The sequence below is a fragment of the Terrapene carolina genome, unplaced genomic scaffold, assembly GCF_002925995.2.
Source record: "Terrapene carolina triunguis isolate 2854851 unplaced genomic scaffold, T_m_triunguis-2.0 Scaffold232, whole genome shotgun sequence".
NCBI lineage: Eukaryota > Metazoa > Chordata > Testudines > Emydidae > Terrapene > Terrapene triunguis.
In genome coordinates, this window is record NW_020664583.1 from 2,790,762 (window position 1) to 2,812,578 (window position 21,817).

At 42.0% G+C, this 21,817-nt stretch overlaps 1 protein-coding gene across 3 annotated transcripts in view; it reads right to left on the reverse strand.

Annotated features, from left to right (window-relative positions):
• Positions 1 to 21,817, reverse strand: part of ATG7 (autophagy related 7) — a 279,680-nt gene that overhangs the window by 230,923 nt on the left and 26,940 nt on the right. For all 3 annotated transcript variants that reach the window (XM_024211976.2, XM_024211978.2, XM_024211975.2), the window contains exon 13: positions 11,174 to 11,368. In XM_024211976.2, the coding sequence (XP_024067744.1) occupies positions 11,174 to 11,368 (195 nt within the window). The remainder of the gene's footprint in view (positions 1 to 11,173; positions 11,369 to 21,817) is intronic.

The following is a 21,817-nucleotide window of genomic DNA, read 5'->3' on the forward strand; positions in this document are numbered from 1 at the left end:
CTCCAACCCAGATCTGACGCATCTGTTACTAACGTCAGTGAAGGTTGGATTGTGGCGAAGGGGACTACCGCACAGACTACTGGTTGCTCCAGCCACCAATGCAGAGACTCTTGGACTTGCCCAGGTACCGTTACTATCATGTCCAGGCTGTCTTGTGCCAGGTGGTAACATGATGCGAGCCACGCTTGTGGGGGTCTGAGACTTAGTCTGGCATGTGTGACTACGTAAGTACAGGCTGCCATATGCCCTATTAACTTCAGGTAACCCCTCACGATTATGGTGGGGTATTGTAATATCGTCTCGACAATTTGTTCTATGCCTGAAACCTGGGTTCTGGGAGGCTCGCTTTTGCCTGTACTGAGTCCAGGACCGCCCCTATGAATTTAATCCTTTGGGTCGGTATGAGTGAAGACTTGCTTATGTTGAGAAGGAGCCCCAATCTGTGAAAGGTGTCCCTGACCAGTGTAACATGGGACTGCACCTGTTCTTTGGAGCACCTGGTCAGCAGCCAATCGTCAAGGTATGGATACACTCAAACCTTTCTTTTGCGCAAAAACTCCGCTACCACCGCCATGCACTTGGTGAACACGGGGGGAGAGGGGGAGCCCTGTGGAAAGGCCGAATGGGAGCACCGTGAACTGGTAATGCTTGCGGTTTATCACAAGCAGTAGGAAGCGTCTGCGCACCAGAAATAAGCGTCCTTCATGTTGAGGGCAGCACACCAATCTCTCATATCCAGTGACGGGATGATAGTGCTTAGGAAGGCCATGCAGAACATGAGCTTGACCATAAATTTGTTGAGTCCGCGAAGGTCTAGAATGGGTCGTAAACCCCTCTTTGCCTTGGGGATTAGGTAATAATAATGGGAGTAAAATCCCTTTTCCCTTAGCTCCTGGGGAATCTCCTCCACTGCCCCTATATCGATGAGCGATCGTATGTCCTGCATAAGGAGTTGCTCATGAGAGGGGTCCCTGAAGGAGGACGGGGAAGGGGGATGGAAGGGAAGGAGGAGAACTGGGGGGAGTATCCCACCTGTACCATGCGTAGGACCCAGTGGTCCGATGTTATACGGTAGAAGTGGGATAGCCAGTTTAAAAACTGTGGGGAGTGATCCTGGGATTGGATTGGTAGGCTGTCCTCATGCGTGCTTTCAAAACACTTGCTTGTTTCTGACTGGGGCTTATTTGGGCCTTGGTCAGACGCGTTGTTCGACGGGCTGCATCTATTATTCCTGCCTCACCTGCAGTAGGGGTCTTGTCTGGGGCAAGTTTGGTATTGCCTTTGCTGTGGAGGTTGAGGCCTAAAGGGCTTCCTCTGGGTTGCTGGTGTATGCATTCCCAGCGATTTCATTGCAGCCCTGGAATCCTTGAGGCTATGCAGCCTGGAGTCCGTTTGCTCCAAAAAGAGGCCAGAGCCTTCGAAAGGGAGGTCTTGCAATGTGTTTTGGACCTCGGGAGAGAGGCCTGATGCCTGTAGCCATGCTGAACGCCTCATAACCACTCCTGATTATATGGTTCTGACCACACAGTCAGCTGAATCGAGGGAGGCTTGCAGAGATGTCTTGGCTACTGTTTTTCCTTCCTCAATTAGCACAGAAAACTCTGCATGCGAATCCTGCGGTAGGCGATCCTTAAACCTGTACAGAGCATTCCAAGAGTTGAAGTTGTGTCTGTTAAGGATGGCCTGTTGGTTGGCTATCCTGAGTTGCAGGCCTCCCGAGAAGTAGACCATCCTGCCAAAGAGGTCCAATCGTTTGGCCCCTTTGGACTTTGGTGCTAAGGCCTGTTGACCCTGGCGTTCTCTCTCCTTTATGGCTGACATGACCAGGGAACAGGGTGGAGGGTGAGAGAACAAGAATTCATAGCCCTTAGATGGGGCAAAGTATTTTCTCTCCACTCCCCTGGCCGTCGGGGTAATAGAAGCCGGGGTTTTCCAGATTGTCTTATAATTACTCTGGATAGCCTTGATCAGTGGCAATGCTACCCTTGAGGGTCCTTCTGGAGCCAGGATATCAACCATCGGATCCTCAGGCTTGACGGCCTCTTCCGCCTGAAGGCCCATATTAAGGGCAATTCGGCGGAGAAGTTCCTGATGGACCCTATGGTCAATAGGTGGGGGTCCTGATACAGATGTTCCCACCACTGCTTCATCTGGGGAGGATGAGGACATGTGCTGAGGATGGCTGCCCTCGTCCTGACCCTCCTGTAATCTCCCATAGTCCTGGGCCATGTCAGGGCCTGTAAGGCTGTCGCCTCTTGAGAGGCAGACTATGCCTCCTGAGGTCTTGGGGTTGTGTCTCTTGATAGTGGTGCGGGCAATGAACCTGCCTCTGTTGGCTGCTCAGGTGGGGGTCCAAGATTGGTCTAGAGAGCATGGTCTTTCTTGCCCTCGAGGTGCGTTCACATGGCAACCTTGAGTGGCGTCGCATTGAGTGCACCGACGCCCGGAGGCTCTAGAAAATGTGCCCTGTTGTTGGTAATAGTAGCCCTTTTGGACGCCACAGGCCTGCCCCAGAGAGAGCCACTGCGGCTGCCAGGCTGTGTGGGACTCTCTACTGCTCTTGGTCCGGTGCCTGCTATAACTCAAGTGGCCTGAGTCGGCTTCAGAGTCTGAGGAGGTGAAGGGGAGGACCAAGGCGGTGCCGATGATTCTTGAGCCACCATGGGGTGCCGAGAGGTGCGGGCCGGGGACTGGTGCCGAGAGGATCGGGATAGGGAGTGGTACCGGCTATCCCGAGACCTTGACCGCTCTAGAGCATATGGTGCCAGGGAAATGGCTGGCACCGTGCTTCGGTGCTGAGTGACCGAGGACGACGTGGAGCGGTGCCAGGTCCTTGGTGGGGGTGCTGAGGGCACTTCTTCATCCGGTGCCATAAGCTCATGTGGGGTTGTCGGTGCCAGGGAGTGGCGCTGTGGTGAGCTCAAACGGGAGCAGTGCCGTGACTGGTGCCAGATCGGTGACCTCGAACAGCTCACCATTGCTGGTTTCCCTCTGGATGGCACCCGTCTGGGCGGTGCCAGAGGCTTCTCCCTGCATGGGAGGGGATTGGGCGCCAACAGGTCAAAGAGGTCCTTTGCAGCCTCATATGTCAGGCATGGAGGGGGGGGGGTTCCCAAGACCTCCTCTAGACATTGGTCTGTGCTGAAGTTGCTGGGCGCCGAACTCAATGGTGCCAGCTCCTGATGGGAAACAGAGTCCTGTCTCTGAGCTGTAGGAGCCTCTCTGAGTGTCTTGGTTGTTCTTTCAGGGGAGCGTCCTCTTTCCCCTTTCTTATGGCGCTTGGCCGGTGCCAGGGAGCTTGAGTGGTGCCGGGGCTGGTAGTCTCGGTGCCAGGGATTTACAGTGTGGGAGATCTCTAGAGCCCGGTGCCAAATCGTGCACCGATGCCGGGGCACTTCTCACCGAGGAGCTCGGGCCCAGTACCAGGCGGTCTGGGACCGCTGGTTGTCACGCAGCCTCCACGAGCAGCTGCTTAAGATGAAAATCTCTTTTCTTTCTTAGTGCAGGGCTAAAAGGCCTTGCAAATTTTACAGCGCTCGACCTGGTGTGCCTCCCCCAGACACCTAAGGCAGGAGTCCTGGGGGGTCGCTGTTGAGCACAGACTTGCGGCAGATAGCTCAAGCTTTAAACCCCTGGGCTTGCGGCATGCCCCGCAGCCCAAGGCTGGTGGCTGAAACTAAATCCCAGTCACCTCTAACTTATTAACTACACCTCTACCCCGATATAACGCTGTCCTCGGGAGCCAAAAAAATCTTACCGCGTTATAGGTGAAACCATGTTATATCTAACGTTCTTTGATCCGCTGGAGCGCGGAGCCCCACCCCCCGGAGTGCTGCTTTACCGCGTTATATCCGAATTCGTGTTATATCGGGTAGCGTTATATCGGGGTAGAAGTCTAACAACAAACTGTCTAACTGGTAAAACTAGATTGCTAAGGGATCACTCGCAAGCGAGAGAGCACGTTCCAATGCCGCCACATTGGAACTGAAGGGGGTTTGGGCCGGAAGGGTACTATATACAGCGCCATAAGGGCACCACTCTAGGGGGCTCTTCTGCCATCCCAACAGGAGCTGCTAAGGGAAAAAGTTTCCGACGTTCGTGCACGCAACACGCGCACACATCATTGGAATGGACATGAACAAGCACTCAAAGAAGAAACACACAATTCTATTCTCTCCTCAAATCATGCGACAGGGATTTACTTGGGCATGGAACTGAATATGAAAAATAAAATATCTACATGGATATGGGAAAACACCCATTATGCCTGTAATAGGACTGATTATAGGATCAACAACTAGACCACCAGGTTTAACTAAAAATATGGATGAGACATAGCAGGATGTAAAGTTAATTGCACAATTAGCATGTTGAAAGGCATACTGTGAAGCAAAGCCAAGTACTGTAATGTTATCCACTCTAGATAGGCAGTTTTAAAAGCAATTCACAAATTTGCAGCATATTATTGTAAATATAATGCGAGTTATTTAGTGGGATTTGAGCCTTCAGGAAAAGATGGCCAGTGTTAAAACATTCTGTATTTGTATCAGGGTGACATGATTTAAATCAAAGTGATTTGACTCATCAATTTTAATTATGATTTAAATCAAAAAGTAGGACACTTTGATTTAAATCATTGATTTTAATCGTGTTTTGCATTTGTATATTCTAGTTATTTTCCTTAAGAAAAGAGGATTCTCATTGGCTGGTAATCAGAAAAACATGTTGATTTGCAACAAAATATAGCCTTTACACTAAATTTCATGCTTCGTTATGTTAACCAGGTGCATATTTTATTTAAGCAATTATGTAGCTTAATTTACATTTATTCAGATTCCTAATTTTTACATTTTTATGTTAGAGAATGGTAAATGATACATTTATTTACTAGATGATTATTAATTTTGTTACTCATTATTTGTGCCAAGTTCTATTCAGATAGAAATTGAATTCGATTAAAAATGCACAAAAAGCATTTAAAATTGTTTTTATCAGTTATATAGAAGTACCTTAAATATCCTGGATACAGAAGAAAAGTAATTATCAAAATATGTTTTGCATTTAAAACTAACTGATTTATTAAACAAAGGAAGTATTATCTGAAGTTAGTGAATCAAACTGATTGTTTCTGGTCAATATGTCCTTCAAGATTTTAGAACTATTAGATCTCACCCTCTCACACCTAGTTTTTATTCATATATTTGGAGAGGAAAACAAGTTTTCCTGCTTTTTCAATTCTTAATTTATTCTTAACTTTCAATGAACTAATCATTGAACTGAACTAGCTGAATAAGATGAAGTGAAGAAAATATTCTCTCTGCACCCGCAGAAGGGGCAACTGCTATCAAAAGCTGGTTTTCAACAAACTCTGGTTCCAGATCCTTCGCCAGTCACTTCCACCAGTTCAGTGGTCTAATCCTTCTTTAAAACTTAAGCAGCAAACATGTACTGTTTAAAATTTATGTTATTTTATTTAAATGATTTAAATAGATAATAGTAAGTTTAGGCCTTGGCATATGTTGTAATAATTTCACATTTATTTTAAATACATTCATCTTATAAAATAAACCTATATTTAATTTAAATAAAAAAAAATAAATAAAATAATCCTGGTCTCTAACTAGAACTTCCTGGCACTATAGTAAGATGATTGTTTATTATGAATAATTATTATTCTGCAATGATTTTAATGATTGTCCTGGGAATGTGATGATTTTCAAAAGTGTGTGCATTTCTAACAAGGGTATTTTTTCCTTATTGTATATAATTGTTTATCCTCCTCCTCCTCAATCCTGTGTAGTGACATCACAATGCTGAATCTGTGACAACACAGCCAGTTCAACAGCAAGCAATACAGGATTACAACTTCATTTCAACATCAAGCACACAGGACCTTTGATAAGAGGGAATAGCCCATATTCAAAACACCAGTAGCATAGGAGGGGTTGGTAGCACCATCTATTTTTAAGGCTGCCTCACACATCCCATCATAAGACTCTGTTTTCAGTTGCTTATAGCTTTTCCAAACTTTTAACAGTTTGAACTGAAATTTTTCATGTCAGGTGTCTACCTCAAGCTGAATGTTTTCAAAAAATTTCAGCCAAAATGGCTCATCTTTTTCCAAGAATGAGGCTAGGGAAATATACATTGTTTTGCCCATATTAAAAACTTCTGGGTGACCTTTTTTGAAAGCTCTAGCACCTCCATACTTTGGAGGAAATAAGCTGAAATTTGGCAAGGGGTGGCCTTTGTGTCAAAGATGCACCTTTTACCATCCCTGTGAAAATCCACCCAAATTTGGCCAAGTTTATCAGACTTTGAAAAATCAGTTTGTGCATGCTCAGTAGACTTCTCGGTTTTTGCAACTAAATTCCACAAAGACTCTGAGCATTAGGCTGAGCAGGACTTCCCGGCAACTGCAGCTCTGGGCTTCTGCGGGCCAGGCCAGGTCCAGACACCTGCACTGAGAGCAGGGAGCTTATCTTGCTTATCCTCCCAATGACCCCGTTGAGCCCAGGCAGCAAGGAAGATGACACTACCTGATTTGAATGCAGAGGGGACAAGAATCAGATCTTCAGGGAGGGAGCAGATTAGGGGAAGGAGTCCTGGGTCCAGGGACTGGAGCTGGCAGGGGTGGACAAAGAATCAGGACTGGGAAGGGGGGACCTGGGACTGGATAGCAATGAAACAGACTAGGACGGGAGTGTGCAAACTATGGCCTGCAGGCCGGATCCGGCCCGTCAGGGCTTTGGATCCGGCCCGCGGGATTGCCACCCCCATGGCGCCACGGGGCTAAGCAGGCTCCCTGCCTGCCCTGGCTCCGGCCCCATGCCGCTCCTGGAAGGGGACGGCACCACATCTCTGCGGCCCCTGAAGGAGCGGGGGGCAGAGGGCTCCACGCACTGCCCTCGCCTGCAGACACCACCCCCACACAGCTCCCATTGGTCAGGAACAGGGAGCTTCGGCGGAGGTACCTGCATGCGAGGGCATCCCGCGGAGCCCTCTGCCCCACTCCACCAGGGGCCGCAGGGACATGGTGCCAGCCTCTTCCGGGAGTGGCGCAGGGCCAGGGCAGACAGGGAGCCTGCCTTAGCCCCGCTGCGTGCTGCTGCCACCTCGGAGGCACTCCAGGTAAGCAGCACCAGGCCGGAGCCCGCACCCCAAATCCCTCCTGCATGCCAACCTCCCTGCCCTGAGCCCCCTCCCACACCCTGCACCCCAACCCCCTGCCCTACATTCATGGCTCTGAATGCAATTTCCCACCCAGATGTGGCACTCGGGCCAAAAAGTTTGCCCACCCCTGGACTAGGAGCCAGTAGATGGGGGAGGGGGGGAGAAGGGGAAATGAGATTGGATTGGGAAGTAGGGAGAAGACTAGGACAGAGAAGCACTGAGGCAGAGAGAAGGGAGACAGATCTGATTAAGAGCTTGAGTGTGGGGACAGAATTGGGAATGTCAGAGCAAAGAGGCCGAGACAGGGAACCTGGCGGACACTGAGATTAGGTGGGGAATCCAGGAAGGGATATTGAAACTGGGAGGACTCATTCACTGCATAAAATGGACCTGTTTTGGGGATGAATCAGGTTTGTATAGTAAAGAAAGCTGCTGTCTCTAGGACCCTTGCTTCATTTGTTGCAGAATCTGGATAGCGTATAATAATTCTGTCTCCAGAGCAGAGTTTGAAGAGTGTGTGGTAAATAAGGCAGAGGGCCACATACTGAATGACACGGTGAAATTTTTTTGAATAGCTGCTCATTAAGTGAGCACAGTTCATTCTGTGAACTGAATGAGGGAGAGGTCCCAGGGAAAAATAGTCTGATATTGCAATTAAAGACTATGTGATAATGCATATGAACAAGTTGCCAAATTGCAGTTGCACGGGCAACCTTAATTCTGGCATTTCCTAACTTTTGAGTGCTTGACTTTGAAACCTTAATAATGGTCTTTTAATGTAGTTTTTTGACTGTAATATTTAAATAACTAAGAGAAATTCGGACATAACTGCCAAAGCACAGTGTGGACTGCTGAAAAGTCTGGATCAAGGAAGAGGATTATGCAAAAACTCATTAAGTTTCTCATTCATTTTCACCTGAAGACTCACAGGCCAATATGAAAGGACATAATGGTTCGTCAAATTCCTGTTATTTTTCAGTAGTGTGGACCATAAACGACTTTACCCCCAGCTGACAGATCAGAAACACATTTGATGGTCTGTCTACTATTTTAACTCTAAATTGTCTTCAGTTTGTCCCCTGAAGCACAACATTCTCATTAAAATGCTAGGGAAGAGACCGCACAGTATAGTACAGCTCTTCAGATTCTAGCTTTTAGAGTCTTTCCCTTCCCCACAATAAAGTCAAAACAGTTTAGTTAACTGACTTGTTTAAATGAAAAATGTCCTCCCTCCATCTTCATATCATATTAACATACTTGTCTTCATACTATTTTACTCTAACTATTCCTCCCTATAAACAGCAATGCAGCTGATTGTTATAATGACAGAATCAGTAAATACAGTATTCAGCCTGAGATAGCTCTTGGTGTGACCAGTTGGGTACTGCGTCGTCTAGGAATTCAAAGAAAACAATAATGATATACTTTGAAACCACATGTGGCAATCAATAACAGAAAGTAATTAAAATACTGGGTTTCCTGATGAAGAAATATTTGTGCAGGCACAGACCGAGGCAGGTTTGAATTAAGTCAGTCTGTGGCCCCAGCCACCATCATGTGTGGTTCCCCCAGTGGTCGATCCCCTCAGGGGTTGGCAGCAGGTTTCAGTGTTAAGATGAATGGACCAGTTCATGTCTCTTGGACCTATGGTTTCAAGCTGTCTGAAAAGTCAAACAAGCATCACTTATACTCTGGTCACATTTTCAAGCTTTTCTTTGCATCCATGAGGGCAAGACACAAAGTGCGTTTTTAAATGAAAGATAAGGCACAGACCTATAGTCACTGTACCTTAAGATGGAGCTGGATAAAAGGATTCAGGCACTTCAATGACTTTAATGGGGCTCCATTCAGGCATGGAGTTTCAACTGCACAGATCTCATTGGTGATCAGGGCTATTGTTGAGATACCAAAATCTTCTTGATTATAAATGGCCAGTGTTCATATGTTTATAACTTTCTAAAGAATTCGATTTTTGTGGAGTTTTTGTTATGTTTGAGCTAAAGTGATTTTTGTTGTATTTTTGAGAATAAAATATCTTACCAATTTTTAATTATGAAAGAATTAAAAAATTCCATTCTTGGTGGCCACCAAACAGAATTCTACTCACACTTACTAAATAGGGCCACAGAAAAGTGGGTTGATGTTTAAAACTTGACATGGACATAATCCTCAGAGGATTGCTAGGTTGGAACATAATTGGTTTAGGATTTTAAAATGCCATTAAAAATGTTCATGATCAAGTGCACAGAAAGTTTGGTTAAGTCTACAGGTGCACACTCCACGGGAGATGCACACATGCAAGGAACTTACAAGACAAAAAACCTGATTGTAAGTGTCACAAGCAATTCTGGATTCTCTCTCATTGTCCAATCACTTTCTTATTCTTAAAAAAATCACCAGCCAAACAACTAAGAAATCACAAGCAAAAATTATGTTCGTGCAAAGTTGAGGCTGCACAGCTAAAATTCACAAAAAAAGTCAGACGGTGAAAAAGTTAATGTTCCAAAAGCAACACAGACTCAGTTGTGTCATACATATGTACTATTTTCCATTTATTCTTTCTTTTATTTAATTTGTAACTTAATGTATTGCTGTGAATGTCATTATATTTATGCCACAAAATATATGGAATGTGCAATGTGGTACAATTCTCATGCTTTTAAAACCTTAACATGTGCATTTTCCAACTTTGTATCTTTTAGATGTGTAAACTTAATTTGCATTAACTCTTAAAAATGTGACAAAGAAGTTGTTGTAAACACCTTACTTTAACGAAGTCTCAGTCAAAATAGTTTAGGAATCAAATGTGCAGGGCAATGCAATTAAGAGTTTCCTAACTAACCCATCTGCACCAAATGTGTGGAATATTAATTTGTTGAAAAATTTTGGTGGCAGGATTCTATAATCTGAGATTTAGGATATTCTTCCATTCAGGAAACGCCTGAACTCAGTTTGACACTCAAGAGCATGATTAATAGAAAGGTAAAGGGCCATGAGTTAAAGAGAGGCAGTTATTCTCACTTAACCTAAAAAAGAGCACATTGTTTCCTATTCTCTATTTTAATTTTTATTACATTCTAGTAAGAATCACACTCAGGAACAGATTCCTAAAAGCATGCAATTATGGATAAACTTGTTCATATTCACTGATTCTGTTGTATGTTTTAATTTGGTTCAGGTAAATTGACTGTAAAAGAACTAACGTGCACAGAGTGACTGTCTCAGAGCCTGATCCTGGAAACACTTACACATGTAGTGCCACTGCCTTCAAGGGAAGAAATATCCTCCAGTGGTTGTGACACTAGCCTGAGACGCAGAAGATTCAGGTTCAATTCCCTGCTCCTCCACACAGACTGCCTGTGTGACCTCAGACAAACCATCTACTTTCTCTGTACCTCAGTTTCCCATATGTAAAATGGGGATAATACTTCCTTACCAGAGACTGTGAAGATAATTACATTACAAATGTGAGACACTCAGATGTTATGCTAACAGAGGCCACATAAATACCTTAGATAGATATGATCAACCCAGATATTGTATATTGCTGGGTGAGTTTACAGAGAAGTTGTTGGTTTGTGGGGTTTTTTTTGTTTGCTTGTTTTATTAATGAAGTGTTGGCTAATCCATATTTTTTGTATAGTTTGCCTTCAGGTCTCAAAAGTTACAAATCTTCTTTGGAAATACAATTTGCAACTATCAACAACATTTTGACATCCTGTATCACTTTCCACCCTCATCATCGTTCTTTCAGTCTTCCTTCATAACATATGAGTTACCATTCCCCCTCATCACACACTTTTTTCTCACTTGCTGCTTTGTCTTTGAGTCTACTGATAAAGTGCCTAGTGCAAAAACTCTTGAAATGGCATGATGTAATTCCGGCTGATTGGTCAGCAATTGCAGGTTACTGTCAACTATTTTTGACCATACATGGCAAGTAATTAAGTGAGAGTTGCAGTATGACTACAGGAATATTAACAAGGCATATCTACTGTACCTTCCTCTTGCTGGCTGCAACGACAGCAGGAAGCCATCGACTTTCCCTAGTGTCCATTAACAGGAAAATAATATCATGAGCATCAATGAGCCGTTCAAGCTGTGCCACATCCTTTCGAGCCTGTTCCATGGTGACTTCAGAAAAATTCACAGGGTGACCTGGCATGGGGATGCTCATGTTAAATCCTTCTGCATTCTAGGGGAAAACACATAGGAAATGGACACTTCAAAACAATGTATTAAACAGACCTGAAGGATATTATTCACAGAACAGCCAAATTATTCATGCCCGTAGCCATTAAATTATTGTAGGAACAGTCAAGATCAAGATAAGAGTTAATTGGGTCCTTATGAGCTGTCGGCCTTTGATAAAGTCCAAATTTTTCTGATGTAAGGAAAAGACAGCTAGAATGAATGGCCAGAAATCATACTGGGGAATGAAATAGAGTACTACAGGAAACAGAAGACTGCTGAAGACTGTCACCAAAATAACTGATTTTAATTTATTTGCAACCATACATAAGTAAACATAGCTTCAGTGCAGCACCTCCAGCATTCCATCACTTGAATACAATGCACCAGGAAGATTACTTTCTGCTTGGCTGAGTACAGTCTTAGATTAATAATATTTTTAAGAATAAAAACTCAAAAGTTAGACAAGGATTACGGAAAGCACTGGTATCCATTAATTGCCGATATTCTTCCAATGATTTCAGTGGGGTTACACCAGAACTAAATTTGTCCCATTGTTGTAATCTTTTAAGATTATACACATACATGGTAACCATGTTGAGTCAGATTTTCAGCTTTTCTTTGACCCGCATTTCTTTGATCTTGTCTTTTATAACATAAATACACAGCAACATGTATACTTCAAAACAAAACAAAACCATAAACCTAATATCCTGCCAAAACAACACACACTGCTACACATGCTTCTTCCCTGAGGAGAGGACAAGAGAAAAAACACCATGCGACAGATGCACTACTTAAAGGGGCTCACATACTATGGTGATGAAAGCAGTATAAAAACCTATTAGGGCTGTCAACTAATCAGTTAACTCATGCGATTAACCCAAAAAAATTAATCGCAATTAAAAAAATTAATGGAAACATGTCCTCTGGAATGGTGGTTGAAGCATGAAGGGACATATGAACCTTTAGCGCATCTGGCACGTAAATACCTTGCAACGCCAGCAACAACAGTGCCATGCGATTGCCTGTTCTCACTTTCAGGTGACATTGTAAACAAGCTGCAGGCTGCATTATCTCCTGCAAATTGTAACCAACTTTGTTTGTCTGAGTGATTGGATGACCAAGAAGTACTGAGTGGACTTGCAGGTTCTAAAGTTTTACATTGTTTTATTTTTGAATGCAATTATTTTTTACATAATTCTACATTTGTAAGTTCAACTTTCATAATAAAGAGATTGCACTACAATACTTGTATGAGGTGAATTGAAAAATACAATTTTTTTGTTTTTTTACAGTGCAAATATTTGTAATAAAAATAAATATAAAGTGAGCTCTGTACACTTTGCATTTTGTATTTTAATTGAAAATATATTTGAAAATGTAGTAAACATCCAAAATATTTAAAATAAATGGTATTCTATTGTTTTTTTCTCGTGCAATTAATTGCAATTATTTTTTTTAATCACTTGATAGCCCTAAAACCTATACAGAAGAGAACAGCCGGCACAAATCAGCATAGCTCTATTTATTGTGTAACTATAAGGATCTAGCCTGCTAATTTAGCACTGTTAACCAACTTTTTTGAACCAGATTTTCAGAAGATCACATTCCATTTGACTAGTCTGGACAATCAAGAATTACAAGACAGATAATCACTTTTGGAGTGGCCCTGTTTTTATAGGGACAGAGATACTAAGAACAAATGTTTGGGTATCCCACTGTAGAAGGGTTGATTGGACTGTATGCAATTCTATTTTGGACAAACCTCAATGCAACATTTCAACCATATGTTATGACCCTGATGTCTTTAAGGGCCTGATCCTACAACCACGTACCTGAGTAGTCCCACAGTATGTCAACAGAATGAATGAAGTTAGGCATATGCCTATGTGTTTGAAAAATAGGACCCTTAGATTATAAATCCATCAAGGCAGGGACTTTCTATATTAGTTTCTGAACAGTGCTGAACACAGTGATTAGTATTTTGAGCATTTTTTTTTTTAAAAAAAAAAAGACTGTGTGCTGATTATTCTTCACAAATTAAACAATCTTTCTTCTTTTATTTTAACAACTCCACTGTACTATTCAGGCCAAAATCAGAAATCATTCTGTACAATATTAGCTGCAGAACCCTGCCTCTACAAATTCTTCTGAAATCCCCCATCATCTTTCTGTAAATTATTGATTTAAATATTTCTGTTGGTGCCAGAAAAAAGTGCCTTAAACCTTCAGCAAATTCATTAGAAACCATTCTTAAACTCAATATCTCTTGGAAGATCAAATTCCATACTACTGACTTTTGTACCAAGTTTTTGCACCGTCTTGTCTCATCATTTCTTAAATGTAAAGATTAAAAAGATTGCACCAATTTATTTATGCCTTACAAGTATCTTTAAAACAACCCCCAAATTTCACCTACTAGAGCAATTAATTTTATTCACATATAGCTTTTGTCTTAGATCAGCTCCCCAATTACTTTACACAAAGTGAACAATAAGACCTCTATTAAGTCTTATCTGAGATTGAATCGCTACCCAATTGCCGTTAGACAGATGGGAGGCATCATACACTGTACCTCTGTTGTTTCAAATTCTATAAAATATAAAATTCCTCAGTCTTCAGTGATACTTGTATAATTTGAATGGCCACATAGTAACTCGATATAGAGGGAAATCACTTCTGAGACTCATGGCTCCTATCGTCAAATGCTTTGCAGGCTTCCATTTCGGAGCTGCTGAGAGCAGCCTGATCCTGCAGCAGGACCTTACAACATGTCTCCTTCATGTCCATATTTGAACAAAGTGGACTCAACTGAACATGCATTAGAGAGTCCAAAAAGGACATACATGGAGGAAGGGTCATTTGAACCATGTTGGTCATCTGATAAGTACATTTATAAAAGGTGTAAAACATCTGCTATCGGACAGAAAAAGACCCTCCTTATATATTACCGTAGAACTTAGGCTATGTCTCTATACCAGGGGTCGGCAACCTACGGCACGCGTGCCAAAGACGGCATGCGAGCCGATTCTGAGTGGCACGCTGCCTGCCCGGTGAGAGGAGGAGGAGGAGGAGGGGCCAGAAAGCGCCACACTGGGGGAAGAAGGGGGAGGAGGGAAGCCTGGCTGCCGCAGAACCGCTCTCCCCTGCGGGGGCAGGAGGCAGAAGCTTGGTCCTGCGGCAGCCAAGCTCCCCCCCTCCCCCGTTTCTTCCCACAACGTGGTGCATTCCGGCCCCTCCTCCTCCCCCCTCTCCCTACCGGCGATGGCCCTTGAGAGGGGGAGGGGGAAGAGCAGAGCCGAGTGGCAGCGTGCTCCCTGCTCCATAGAGGAGGCAGAGAGAGGTAGGGACGGGCCTTGGGGAAGGGAGTGGAACAGGGCATATTCCTCCCAGCCCCCTGCCGTGAGCCGCTCAGGGCAGGGGGCTGGGAGCACCCCCACGAGCCGAGCACCCCAGCCTTCTGCCCTGATCATCCCCAAACACACCCAGCCTTGTGCCCTGCACCTCCACACACACCCCAGCCCTCTGCCCTGATTCTCCCCACACACCCTCAGCCTTCTGCCCTGCACCTCCACACACCCTCCAGCCCTCTGCCCTGACCTTCCCCCCACCACCCAGCCTTCTGTCCTGCACCTCCACACACCCCCAGCCCTCTGCCCTGACCTCCCCCCAACACCCAGCCTTCTGCCCTGCACCTCCACACACACCCCAGCCCTCTGCCCTGCACCCCCCCACACCCAGCCTTGTGCCCTGCACCTCCACACACCCCCAGCCCTCTGCCCTGACATAGGCAAAAAAAATCACTTGCTTTCGTGGCATAATGGAATTTCAAGCACACTGGCTATTGATCTTCTAAGTCTTTGAAAAGAATGGCTATTTAAATTGCACCAAACATTCCTTCTTAAACCTATTAATATCACTGTCATTTTTATATTTTTGCCCATAATACAAATAATGTATCAAATGTATCACAGGCCTCAAATGTATGTGCACTCGTAAGGATAATGTAAATCAGAACCTTTATGGATAGATGATTTCCATAATTACTGGATAGATTTTAATACTCTAATCTGAAAAATAAAATGGGAAATAACTGTAAGAGAACATTTTGCACTTGTGTTTTTTTTAAATAAAACTATCTGTGAATTAACCAGCACAAAATGTCTCCTACTCATCTAAGAAATCCTGAAAAATTAAAGGCTTCTATGAGACACTAATTTACACATGAATGATTTGTTTCAGCATGATGCTGGTGGTATTTGGGAAGTGAATTTTTAGCTGAAGGTCAACCATACTCTATTATTTTTCCTGTCCAAATGAAATATTACACAGTCCACAAGATTAAGGGCAGGCACGACAAAATACAAAGTTAATGTAGGTTATAATTTCTATGGTAATACATTATAAATACGTGTGTGTGTATATATACATATACACATTTTGTGTAAAGTTTAGTGTGCAAGTACAAACATGTACATGAACAACTATTGAAATTTGGGGATTGTGCAAAAGATTATTAAAATACATGTTCTTTTTTAAAACTCTGCTCTTAAGTGATGGTGGTAATGTAGTCAAGTTCACTTACCAGTAGATCGTGCACCTCAGTGTTCACTTCTATGGCAGTAACTAAATGTTCAGTTTGGTGCAGAGCATATATTTATAGATAGGCTTGACAGATTTCAATTTTTTTTTATAATTTCTATGGAAAATATCAATACATTTCATACATTGTTTTCAATTTTTATCTATTTACATTTTAACAGTTGCTGGAAATTATGGGGGGGGGTCAGAATTATTTAACAGTATATGTTCAGATTCAAAAAGTTAAAGGTTTATAACCGTTAAAACACAAATCGTCATCATCACATGTCAAAATATACAAAGTAAGTGTTCTTAAATCAAACTAATAAGTTCGCAAGCAGCATTTTTCTTACTTTGCCTATCTGTAAATTTCAATCATCATCATCAATGGAAATTTTTTTCATCAGTTTGTGTGTGTATGGTGAAATTGTTTACTGATATTTACTGATTAAAATCTAATCCTTTCAAGTCTAATTATACAGAAAAACAAAGGTCCATTTGGCAGCATTTAAAATTTTACAAATGCAGAGAAAAAATGTAAAAGAAGAACAAGAGTGATATAAAAATATAGAATGAGAATAAAATAAGATGACAAATAGTGGAGCAGCATATTAAAGTCTCATCCACGCACACAAAATTTGGGTGTAACCTTGTATACACAGTATTTTACAGAAATGAGTGCCACTTTCATGCCCTGTCTCACCAAGCTGCTGTCATGAGAAAAACCAAACATGAATCGACTGAATTCAAACACACTGCCTTTGAATTCTAGCACATTCATGAAACATTCCAGTAAATACACACAGAATAATATAAAACTGTACAGGAGAGACTCCCCCTAACTCCAACTCTGCCCCACAAGGTACCCTTTCTTCCCCCCCCATCATGTGAACTTAGGGGGAAAAGTGTAAAGAACAGACAGTCAGCTAAGGCGGGGACCTCTTTCACCTTTGGACGTTCCAGTCTTGACTGTAGACAGTTCTGACTTTCTCTGCCTTGTGGTGATTGACTGTTCCCTGTCCCCTGCCCTCAGTCTCTTCACCTCCGCTTCGTATCACACCTGCCCTTCCTACCCTCTCCTTCCCTGCCCAGCCCCGTTCACTCCCCTTTTCCTTCCATTTAGCTGATCCCCCGCACAAAGCCCTCTGCCCCTCAAAAAACCTCCAAACTCTCACGTTTGTCTCCATCACTTTGTTTACTCTGCTTGTGTGTGTTGTGGGCAAGGACTGTCTATTGCTGTTTGTACAGTGCCTAGTACAATGGGACCCCACTCTTGGGTTGGCCCTCAGGCACTACCATAATTAATAATAATGATATACATTTTAGCTCCACACCCATGCTAGCTTTTAAAACAATATCACTTTAAATTAAGAAAATGGTACTGCCAAAAATATAGAGGTGGCAATGTCTGTAGCTGTGGTTCCTTCCCCTTCCCCAATTGAGGGGAACCTCACCATTAAAAGGAGAATCTTAAAGCATTTTTTGTGTTTAGTTTTTAAGGTGGTGAATTTTTAATTCTTCTTTTCTTGAAGATCTCCGTGAACATGTAAAGTGATGCAAACCATTTGGGTCTGAAAACCATGGCTTCGAGTCCTTTGATACTTGGACGGAACCCAGATCCGTACACAGCCATGGAAGGGCTGCTGATAGCACTGGGGCCCCTGCAGGATCTCTCTCTCAGGAAACTCAATGGAGTTGAAAGCAAAATGGTGTAGTGGGTTAAGCACAAGGATAAGAGATGCCTGCATGCTAATCACAGCTTTGACAAGAAGTCAACGAAGGCACTTAGGAATTAACTTGTAAAAGTGCCCATAACTCAAGTTGAAGTCAATGGGAGATTCGAGTGTTCTGCCTCTCTTGAAATCAGGCACTGACCCTTTCTGCCATCACATTCCCATCTGCAAAATAGGTGTAATAATAGGTAACTCACTAGAAGGTTGTGATGATTCAGTAGTTAAGATCTGTAAAATGCTCAAATCCACCACAATGCACAAAAACTCTCCAGTATCCGGGTGGTGATAGTAAGCATGTGCATGTCAAGTGTCTCCACAGACTTTCGTCTTATTTAAATAATTATCCCTCGCAAAATTTATTTTAAAATCTTGGCAGCTGTGCTCAGACCCCAGCACAAGTAGCTGGACTCCAATTCCAGTAGCAGGAGGCTGGGATGTACAGATAGGAAGGGTTTTAAAGATGTCACACACATACTTTTCTACAGGAAGAATGAGATAAAATGAGTAATACATGCTGGAGTCTCCAACACTTTTCTTCACAGCTGGTCAATTTTTTTAATATCTAGTTCCAACTATCATATTCTTAAGAACAGAAAGCTAATCTTAATCAAATATAATTTCTGGCACAGCCACCACCTCTTCTGAAGGCTCGGATTAATTTTTCAGGAACACTGTCATTTTAGTAGCATTTCTAATTCCCACCTCACAGAATTCATATTCCCCCTCATCACCAAAATAAATGCTTACTTCTGACGTGGACCATAAATAAAATCTAAGCTACAGGATAGTGTCACAGGTGAAACCCTTTGGAAAAAAAGAGAGATAAAGCAGGATTTCTGCATTAACCTAATTGGTCTGTTAAATGAAACTCTGAATTTTCCCCCCAGCTCAAATAACCCCATATTCGGGACACTAACCCTATTCAGCACCCTCCTAAAGCACACACAATTTCAAAGGAATCCAACTAATTGTGCCATTTTTTAAGAGGACTTAGGTCAACTTTTAAACAGAAGTCATGATGCAAACTTAACTATATTGGTGCAGCAGCACTTCTATAATACTGGGCAGCATTTAAAAACACTGCTTTTGCCTGGAATAAAGCCGGGGGAGAGGGGTGGAATCAAAGCAGCAAACAAACAAATCAAACAACTGTGAAATGTTTACTCAGGAAAGTCCTTGTGTGTATAAAGAGACAAGTTTTGCTCAAGTGTTATATCTGAACAAAAGCAAATTTGTGCTTCCTTTCACTGGCAAAGTGTTTGTTTTGTTTTATTTTAAAAAGTACTATTATGAGAGCTATAGAATTATTACAGACTCATGTGGTATAATATTTGTGTATTTTCCCATTTTGCCAGACACAAAAAAGTTGTTGGTAAGGTTTAGCTCATAAGGACTTTGTGGCAGAGGCTGTCATTTCCTATGTGGCTGTATAGTGCCTGACACAATGGAACTACAGATGCTTGAGGCTCCAGGTGGTACTGCACAACAAAATAAATAATAAATAATAATAATAATAATGGGATGCATGTAAACATATGTAGCAACCCAAGAGTTAAAATAAAATACAAATATAGCTTTCATTTCTCATAATTAGATAACTCATCTCAAATCTATTGCCAAATTTACTACTATGGTTAAGTGGCAGTAGAGAATTTGATGAATAATTATGGCTTTACAATCAAGAAATAGAAGCAGAACAGAAATATGCTGGTACAGCTGAGTATTTTAGTCCTTGGAATAATTAAAACATATCTCCAAAACATTTAGAAAGAAGCTTCTTTATAAGGTCTACTTAATGGGGTAGGGTATGAGCAGCTGTAACAGAGCAATGTCACACAGTTTATGCTTCTCAGTAATATTTAAAACATCCTTATTTTTATTATTAATAATGAAGGTGGATAGGAGAAATTAATAATAATTAGAAAAGGAGTTGAATACATTAATATAAAGAATTATTACATGATTGGTTGGATATCACATAAAGTCAAATGTGAAGTTTAATTATCTCAAACATACATTTACAGCAATATTTTCCCATAGTTAATTCCTTTCTGCAGGATTCTGTAGAAAACAGGAGGCAAGACAGCATAAGTCATGTGTCAGAATTGCCCACTGCCCACTCCAACATTGCTTGTATACCCACAAAGGACCAGATATTCAGATGTGCTCTGCAGCTTCTACTGTCACAGTCATGGCCAGATCTACAAAAGAATTTGCTATCCGATGTGATGAGCTCTTTTGAAAATCTGGATCCAGATGCGAGTGCTGATCTCTTATGGAAATCTGCATAGCCACTGTGTGTATGCACATTTCTTACCCTGCTCCTCCACAGGTCTTGGGACACATGAATAATTTTATTAAAAGTATCCACCCTTCACCAACTGTCTGCTCAGTATCTTACGTTCACATGTTCAGTTTCAAAATACTAAATTGATACCTAAAACAAGGGACATCCTTTAGGAGCCAGGCCTCACATTTCCACCAGACTTTTTAGTCTCTGGCCTAAAACCAAAGAGTAGTGAGGGGGAAATGCCAAAGTCTAACAGACATTTTCACAATTCAGCTTGTCACGTTCCTTACAAAAACAGGATATTCTTAATTATCTTTGTCATAAGGCCACCTTCTCTCACCTCATGTTAATAACATAATGGAAGTCAGCTGGGACATCAGAGCGAACAGGGCACAGCCCTCTAGACAAGGCCACAATGGATACAGTGTGCAGAATTGTTAATAGTTTCAAGCATACAGGAAGCTGAATTCATTAAAGTAATAATGAGTACTGACATAATTTGAAGATATTAAGGACACAGTTCAAGATGAGAAAAATATCTGAAAAGCCCACATGGTTATGGGATTCAGAAAAAAGTCATTACTTGCAGCAGCTAAACCAAGAAGAAATACAGACATCTGAAGTATAAATGGAGCATTACAGACTATTTAAGAGACGAGACGAGACCGCTTTTGAGAACAATGTTTTAAATTACATGGATCCACGTGAAATGAATACCTGAGTAATCCCTATTATTGGCCAAATTCTACTTCTAATTGTTCAATATCAATCTTACAAAATAATATAGAAGCAAAATGTGGACAACAGGGGACATTAAAAATATACAGAAGTTTGCTCTCACACCTGGAATCAGGATAATACTATTTCACACTTTAAAAAAAGCTTTACTATTCACAAGATATGAATAATGTTCTCTTGTGGTGATCTCTAGAACACTAGGTCATTTCAGTCCAAAGGCACCATTATCAGATAAAGGTGAAAGATTTGCATCTTTCTAAATGATGGAAATTATCTTAAAATAAGATTGTCTTATTAAAGATGTGCAGGTAAAAGAGTCCTTTCTAGTTCGGGAATTAGGTGGTAGGAAGACTGGGATAACCTAACTTTTTACCAGTTTACCCAAACTCTGCCTAAAACATCTGGGAAAATATGGTGCTAACCTGTGCCCCACTGGCCATTGGATGCACATGAATGGACCCATGCCACCATAAAAAGTCCCACTGATGGCACAGGGGTCTGCTCACATGCAATCTTATTTCAGGATTGATGCCTATATTGTTAATTATATTTTATCTAGAATTCCCAAGCTTGATAGCAGAACACATACAATACCTCTAGTTTTTTAGCCCCCCACTCTGGTAATTTCCAATCTGTAATTTCAGAACAGACACCACCAATGGTAATTCTCTGGCTTTTCAACAGGTTGAAAATCATCAGACATTTAAGGAACAACAGCAATGGTCTTAGACGCACTTGTGAAAATATAATACAGACTTCTCTCTATAGCAAACTGCAAATAGATGTTAGTACCAGAAAAATGATTACTTGAAAGTCCGGCAGGAGAAAATGTCAGACAATGAATGGAGACAGATTTGGGCAATAACCAAGATTTGTGTTAATTGTCTAAAAATGAAAGAAAAATTCAAGTGCATAAGTAATTAAACACCAAACTATTTACATGTGACTGAAAAGGGGAACATGGATAGAGCCTCAAGATTGTGTGAAACGCTCAGGGCTTTTAAATGCATTCAGTGGAACTGTTCCAAAATCAGCCATTTCTGAGAGCACATTAAAACACACCACAGAAGAGAAACTGGAGAACATTTGTTTACTGTGACTCTGTGGA